This window comes from Vipera berus (genome assembly GCF_964194415.1).
Source record: "Vipera berus genome assembly, chromosome: 2".
Classification (NCBI taxonomy): domain Eukaryota; kingdom Metazoa; phylum Chordata; class Lepidosauria; order Squamata; family Viperidae; genus Vipera; species Vipera berus.
In genome coordinates this window covers 238551583-238559890 of record NC_138203.1, presented here as the reverse complement: position 1 = coordinate 238559890, position 8308 = coordinate 238551583, and the positions used below count along the sequence as shown (strand labels likewise).

At 42.8% G+C, this 8308-nt stretch overlaps 1 protein-coding gene across 2 annotated transcripts in view; it reads left to right on the top strand.

Moving 5' to 3' along the window:
* The first annotated feature begins 241 nt into the window (after positions 1-241).
* The window catches only part of SLC41A3 (solute carrier family 41 member 3), a 41402-nt gene continuing 33335 nt past the window's right edge, over positions 242-8308 (top strand). Inside the window, exons 1-2 of one of the 2 annotated variants that reach the window (XM_081315908.1) lie at positions 242-347; positions 5464-5777. In XM_081315908.1, the coding sequence (XP_081172034.1) occupies positions 5472-5777 (306 nt within the window). In that variant the 5' untranslated portion in view covers positions 242-347; positions 5464-5471. Of the gene's footprint in view, positions 348-3181; positions 3616-5463; positions 5778-8308 lie in introns of those variants that run through there. The other variant, XM_081315907.1, reaches the window with a different exon arrangement.

Below are 8308 nucleotides of genomic sequence, written 5' to 3'. Positions count from 1 at the left end.
TCCATTTCTTCTTTTGGGGAGGGAAGAGACTCATCCTGCCCCAGATCATACAAAGAGACACTTCCCTTGAAAAGATGTAGAGAAACGCTAAGTGGATTGAAACTGAAGCCTGCCTGATTTACAAGTGACGTCACGAAAAAGAGTCCACAGCAGCTGCAGTTTTCAGTTACCATCACCTCCAGAATGCTGTGTCTTAGAGAGGGGTGGGTGGGAGAAATTGGCTTTCAAGTGATAATCTGACAGGGGATCCCATGAAACACAATTTAAAAATCTTTTCACCTATTCACTTCATTTTCTGAACTGGCCGTTTTTTTAGCACAAGCTGTCATTGTAGCTGAGGATTGGAGGTAACATTTCTTCAGTCTGAAATGCGATAGCATGATTCCTATTCATGTTGCATGAGTATAGCTGATCTAGTGGTATCGTGTGCTTTAGTGCTGCAATTATATTACCTACAAGTACACAAATATGTTTGTGCTGGCTTGGACAACAGATACTGACACACCCAACCTGAGACCAACAGGTAATGATAGAACAAGCATGTCCTGTTAATACATAAAGATGTTGTGACTAGTTTTGGTTGTCATTTTGTGGTATAAATTATGTTCCTCTTTATTAGTATATGCATTATACTTCCATTCACTCATTGAGGAAGATTTTCGTTCTCTGTAAATTGTGACAGAAATGTGAATATTAAGATTTGAAGTACCCATTCATTCTCTTCCAACTTAATTTTAATAGAAGATGCAATATCCCAACATCCTTCAAACACAGCGTGCTCTGGAAGGAAAGGAAAACTATTACTACAAGTATTAAGCAATACATCTTCACCAGAAGGGGTTTTTCCAGATGGAGCAGTTCTGCTAAATGACTCTCTTTGAGGTTACAGGCATTGTTTGTTTGATTGGAGCATACTTATAGCAACAAACATAGCTATATTGTGAGCAATTGGCTTAGTGGCAGCTGTTGTGTGAAGTAATACAATTCATCAGAATTTCAGAATTTCAAATTCATACCCCTCAGAATTTCCACCTTTTTTTCTTCTTCTTTCCTTTTCTTCTCTCCTTCCTTTTCTTTCTCTCCTTCCTTCATTCTCTTTTCTTTCTTTCCTTTTCTTTCTAAAAAAGTGGGGGCTTGGTTTTAAGATCATTCTGCATACTATCTCCATCTCATCTCACTTGAAAAGGGAAAAAGAAAAATCCAAATGACATTTGGAATCACTTTGTCTTTGACAGTCTTTCATCAATATACCATGATTTTCAGCAGAAAATTTTGTTTTCCTTTATCTAATATCTATTTCTTGCTTTGGAGACAAAGAGAATAGACTAGACTAGAATCTGAAAGGGACCTTGGAGATCTTCTAGTCCAGCCCCCTGCTCAAGCAGGAGAAGCTATATTATTTCAGACAAGTGACTGTCTAGCCTCTCCCTAAAAATCTCCAGTGATGGAGCGCCCACAATTTCTGGAGGCAAGCTGTTCCACTGGTTAATTGTCCTCACTGTTAGGAAGTTTTTCCTTAATTCCAGGTTGCTTCTCTCTTTGGTCAGTTTCCAACCATTATTTCTTGTCTTGCCCTCTGTTGCTTTGGAGAATAGTATGATGCCTTCTTCCTTGCAGCAGCACCTCAGATACTGGAATACTGCTATCATGTCTCCCCTATTTCTTCTTTTCTTTAGACTAGCCAAGCCCAAGTCCCGCAGCCGTTCTTTGTATGTTTTAGTTTCCAGGCCTTGGATCATCTTAGTTGCTCTTCTCTGAATTTTTTCCAAACTCTCAAGGTCTTTTTTGTAGTATGGTGACCAAAATTGGCTGCAGTATTCCAGGTGTGGTCTTATAAAGCGGTACTAATACTTTGCATGATCTTGATTCTATGCCTCTGTTTATATTAGCTTTTTTGGCTGCTGCTGATGATTGTATTAGCTTTTTTGGCTGCTGCATACTGCTGGCTCATGGTCAAGTGATCGTCCATTAGGCCTCCAAGCTCCCTCTCACAGTTGCTGTTCTCAGAGCAAGTTTTCTTTTAAAAAAAATTAAAAAACATAATTCATATTTGTACAAAAGGCTTCATTCTCAGAAATTTTGCCTCCAAAGAAAGTCTCATACAGCACTTTAAAGACCAATTATTATTACATCAATTCTTAGTGGGATTTCCTGCAAAGTCCCAGTAATGTAGGAAAATATGGCTTAGGCCTGGGATATCTGCAGGACCGTCTGCTGCCGGGACGACTTCCCATCGCCCAGTGCGCTCACACAGAGAGGGCCTCCTCAGGGTGCCGTCGGCCAGACAATGTCGGCTGGCGACCCCCAGGGGGAGGGCCTTCTCTGTGGGAGCACCAGCCCTTTGGAATCAACTCCCCCTTGAGCTTCGGATGGCCCCGGACCTCCGGTCCTTTCGCCACGACCTCAAGACGTTCTTTTTCCATCAGGCTGACCTGGATTGATGATGGGTTTTTAAAAGTTTTAATTTTAACTGTGTAATTAATATTTGGGGCTGTTATTTAATTTTCTCTTAACTTTTGTACTGCTGGTTTTTTATTGTTGTTAGCCGCCCTGAGTCCTCTGGGAGATAGGGCGGCATATAAGTCCCATAATAAATAAATAAATAAATAAATAAGAATGAAGGAGAATATACGCAGCGTTCAATCTGGGTTGGTCACCGGGACCAGAGGTTTTGTCTTCCGAGCTTTCTTCTGGAGCCCATTCTCAGGGCACTTCTCTGCGTGCTTTGGGCTGTTCTGTCTGTGGTATTTAACCCAAAGCACGCAGAGAAGTGCCCTGAGAATGGGCTCCAGAACGAGTCCGAAAGCTCGGAAGACAAAACCTCTGGTCCCGGTGACCGATCCAGATCGGATCCTGCTCTATGGCTTCCATTCCGGGAGTAGAGAAAAACTGGAGACCAATCTTCCCAACTCCACCACATTCCTGAGAGTTTGAAGTCAAAACACGGCGTAGCAAACCTTCGAGTGGCCACTGGAAGACGGCAAAGAATTCCCAACCCAGATGCGGCACCCTAGTCAAATCCATCTGGAGGGCACCAGGTTGGGGAAGGCTAACGTGAACCTATCAGCACGGGCGGAGTCTTCTCCTCCCCACCCCGTAAATCACCGATTATCTCCACTTCCTGGATATGCCAGCAAATCAAAGCGATTGCATTGCAAGTTGGAGCGGCAACTGTAGCGTTGCCGGAAGGAGGCCGCAGCGGCTGAGCAATCCTCGGCCGCTTCCCTAACAGGCTCCGGGCAGCCCCCCCCCCCCACTCGGCTGAGAAACGCCTAAAGGTCGCCACGCTGTGTCGGCGGAGGAGCGGGTCCCTCTCCATCCCTCCGTCCCTGCCCACGGGTTCCCCCCCCCCCCCGCAATTCTCTCGCCTCCTCCTTCCCTCCCTTTCTGGCTCGGCGCTTCCTTTTCCGCTCGCCTCGGCCGGGGGTTGTCTCAACAAAGGCGACCGGGCGAGGTCCAGGGCGCCGGGGAACCCGCTGTTCCAGATGTGGACGAGGCCACGCCTTGCCATTTGCGCGCGTTCTGTCCTCATTTGGTTGAGCTCCAGATGCGCGCTGTGCCACTTTCGGGCCGCAGGGGGCGGTAGACTCTGGCGAGAAAAGACAAAGGCGCCGGGTAAGTGGCCAGGGATCGCGAGGGGTGTTTCTCTCCTCCAGGGCTTTGTGAAAAGATCCCTTGAGAGCAGATGCTTCCTTAACCTGATGGCTCCGTTTGGAGTCTCCTGGCCTTTCCATTCATCTCGGTCCGGTTCTGTTCTTCTATGATGAAGTTGCAAGATGGGAAGGATAACTCTCTTCTTGCTGATCATTATTTATAAAGTGCTTTTTATGTTTGTTTAGTATCACGAAGGAACCTGAAAGTAGGAGATGATGGAAAGGGAACAGGTAGTCAGTCATATCGCTTCTCCTTCATCCTATGCAATTCCTTGCCCTGGTTGCTGTCATTCCCGATGAGGGAAGATCTGGAGTTGCAGAAACAATCTCATCCTTTTTGACACTGAGAGATGAATCAGTCTTACAAATCTGATGGGCTCGATCCTAAATCAGAAGTCCATTGGCAGTACTGAAGGAATCCTGTTAGGCTATTAGTTTTGGCTACTAGGGTTACTTAGTTTGATGTACTTTTTGATTTAATTGGCAGTTTGGAAGATGGAAAGCAAAATTCTTTCATCAAATCTTTCACTGCTTGGGGATGTCTCACATTAAGTTAGTAACAATTCACTCCAGCAAACCTGCTGGTTTTCCACAACTTTAAAGTGCCTCAGAAAGGAATGTATTTCCCTCCTTCAGAATGTCCCGGCTACGTTTGTTACTCTGCACATTCAAAAATATTATTCAGAAAACAGTAATGAAAAATGCAATAATTGCCTATCAGCAACAAGAATGGGAAACCTATAGAAATGGTGCAGTAGGACCTATGTAAATAGGTGTCCAGTTACTGAGAAAGATACTTTTGAAGCTGAAACTGCATATTTGGGGGGGGGACAGGATCTTAAGACCAACCGGCATAGGTCCATGGCATGTCAGAAACTGGGCTGTGCAAAGAAGCAAAGCCCCATCCATGTGATGCAGACAGCATTCGAAACCTCACCCCCTCCTGTCCACAGAAAAACCTCTCTCCACGGAACTGGTTTCTGGTGCCCTGATCTAAGAGGTGAATAGATGCAGATTTCCCAGTATATTGCCCTCTAAGTTAACTGAGTTAACTTATCAAGGAGTGATCCAATCTAGAACTAAGGAGAAATTTCCTAACAGTGAGAACACTCAGTGGAGTGGCATGCCTCTAGAAGTTGTGGCTGTGGCTTTACTGGAGGATTTCAAAAGAGATTGGACAACCATTTGTCTTGAATGATTGGATTCCAGGCGGGTGGATTGGAAGACCTCCAAGGTCCCTTTTAACTCTTTATTCTGAATGCAACTCTAATTATGCCCAGACAGTATGGGAATTCGGATCCAAGAAGCTGAAGGGCATTGACTTCAGAGACTGGATAAATAAATTATATATGACATGACTTTGGCACCCAAGAAGTAGCTTTGATTTTCACAGATGCATTCATTTCACTGAACTCCATCTGTCCCACATAAATAGCCTTAGAAATTCAGATTTCTGGATTTGGGTAGGCTGTATATATTAGGTAACATGTGCATTGCTTTTATTAGTTAACAGGGGAATGGGCCATAGTTTCTCTGAGAAGCTCGGAAGCTCTTGAGAAGAAGTATTCAGTTGCCATTGCATCAATAAGTGGGCAGATTGTGTAGGTCTTTGGTGAAACGTGTATCCATGGGAAGAGCTGCAACAGCTGGCATAGTTTGGAAAAGAAGTGATGGTTTTCAAAAGAAAAAGAATACCAGGATGCTCTTTTTAAATATTATGATAGGATGTTCTATCTTATCGCTTTCTTCCTCTTGCTTATTTTCTGATTGGTTAATTGTCCTGGGCCTCATCATATCCACTCCTCAAAAGACTCCTGAATGGGAAAAATCAACATGAAAGGCGAAGAAACTCGGCAGCGTCGGAAAGAAGGTCGAGCTAGGAATGGAGAGCGATCCAGGCAGAAAGCGAAGAGCAAGAGTAAACACAAAGAAAGCAAACTTGGCAGCCAGAGCACAGAGGATGGCCCTTTGCTCCTGCCTCAGAAGCAGCCTCCCGAGGCAAAAGTGGCCATGGCAAAACTGCAGGAGGAATCGGCCTTGGCGATTGGCCTCCAGGTGCTCCTGCCTTACCTGCTGGCAGGCATGGGCATGGTCCTGGCAGGGATGGTCTTGGATTACATTCAGGTAAGGTGAATGGAAATTCTGGGCATCTCCTTTGCTGCATTTGGTTGCCTAAGAAGTTTGACCGTGTGCATTTGGTTGGTTGCTGTGCATGTACCCTGGGGACTAAGCTTCTAAAATTAATTCGGATTTAAATCTAAATAATTGTACACGTGCTCAGCTTTTGAGAGTATGTTCTACTCTGCATTTGAATATAAGGTAGATAGGATTTAGTACAGCAGGTGTGCCTGCATTTGGATCGTACAAGAACTTTTACAGTTGCCTTCTTTTATGTCTTCCAGATGGGTTGCACTAAAATTTCCGTAATAGTTCAGCTAGCACACCAATGGGCATCATGAAAGTGACAGTCCAATGCATTTGAAAGGCTCTAGATTTGGGGGGGGGAGTTTTTCTGTAACTGTTTCCAGCTAAAAAGGTTTATAACAGTCTAATGTCATGTTCAATTACATGTGATCCAAATAAAACTTCTGTCATTTCCTGTATTTTTTTTAACGATGATCCTATGTTTTTCCATATTTTTCTTTGCTAATTCCCACTGATTTCTTTGGTTTTTTTTGTTTTTTTTAATTTTAATTCCATTTATATCCCGCCCTTCTCCGAAGACTCAGGGCGGCTTACAAGCTTAGCAGTAGCCTTCATTCTATGTATATGCCTGCTTATTAGGGCTTTCACACACACCCCAAGTGGCATTATTACAAAGTCAGCTTCATTGCCCCCAACAATCTGGGTCCTCATTTTACCTACCTCGGAAGGATGGAAGGCTGAGTCAACCTTGAGCCTGGTGGGATGCGAACCTGCACTAATTGCAGGCAGCTGGTGTTACTTAAGGAGGCATTAGCCCACTGCTCCACCAAATATAATAATATAATATAATATAATCTTATATTTGCAAACTGTCTTCTGTGCAATAACTTTAAGATGAAACAGCAAGCTCCCAAAGCAAGCATAATTTTAAAACAAATCATCGGAGAGGCTAATCTTGCTGCAACAAATACTGCTTTAAATATTTAATTGAAGGAACTCAGTATGAATTGAGAGACGTAGACTTTATTTCAATACTGTTCTTTTATATGATCATGCACTGTTATTTTTTACTGTTGTACACCACATGGAGTCTCACTGGAGTGAAATGTAGATAAACTGTATAAAATAAATAAAAGCAGCCTCTTGTTTTTAAATTCAAACAAGCAATTTGATTAAGTTTATTCTAATAGGTTACTTTTTCAGCACTGAAATCCTTGCTTGCATTATCAAATTTATTTAACTAGCGAGGTAAGAGGTCAGGTTGCCCCCTTGTCTTTCTGATAGGTTGACATTAAAAAGCCTTTTGCCTGTTTTCTCTGGGCCAGAGTTCAAATTTCTCCCTAGCATTAATTTCATGTTACTGTGTCACATGAAGGAAATCAACTGAGTTTCATAAGATTTTACCTGTTTCGGAATATTTTATACCAGCTGAACTAATGTGAGTTTAGTTGCCTCCTGAATATGTGGAGACTGGTGTGGGATTCTGCGTGTATTTTCTTCTCTTCAGACTTTGTGGTTCTCTCCTGCAACAGACTTTAGTAGTGCTCCAAAGTTAAAATGATTTAGCCAATTACCTAGAGGAGGGTTATGCTTAATGTTCCAGAAGTGTATTGATTTTGTTGGCAAACCCAGTTTATTTCCCAATTGGTTTTTCCAGTTTATCAAGTTGGTGATGTTACCATTTATTGACATAGTACCATTATTGTGCATGACATTTTATAGAGTACAGGAAGAGAAGAGTTAGCCTAAAGAACGTTGTGCCTAAAGAGCAAAGGTATATAAATAAATAATCAGATTTCAGTTAGAGCAGAGATGAGCACCTTTCTCTTTTTGCTTTGTGGGCTGGAGAAGATATGCAAGTAATATAATAAAGGTATCATATAAAAAGTTACCTCATGAGTTGGCCTAAAAGTGAAAGTAGAGGAAAGACTGTTCTTAAGGTGCTGAGCTATTAATGGAGAGAGGGAGAGAGAGAGGGAGAGAGAGAGAGAGAGAGAGAGAGAGAGAGAGAGAGAGAGAGAGAGAGAGAAATACTTTGTAAATGCATCATTAAGTAATTAATAGGCCTGTGCTCAGTTTCCAAACTAAAGTTTAAGGCAGGAATATATGGGTTATCCAACAGTTTTAAATTAGAAAACATTCTCCTGTCTTGAATGGATAAATGTCCGAAGCAGCAATTTTCTATGGCATGCCATATATTTCAAGTTCAATCCTAAATTGTGGTGAATGTTTCTCTCTCAGCACACAAAGAGAAAATATATGCTGCAAACTCCGCGTAGGCGTCAGGCAGGGGACCCGGCCAGTAAGTGCTCAGCTCTACCCAGTCGCTCCGACTATACCCGAATTAAGGGATTATAGGGTTATTAAAAGAAAAAAAAGGATGAAGATTATCCAATACGGTGGAGTCTAGTGATGGCTTCTTAAAAAAGAGGGCAGACCACAAACTCTTTAAAAGCCTGAGGCATCAACCCTTCCCACAGAGAAGCATTAATCAGCACAAGAAGCCCCCC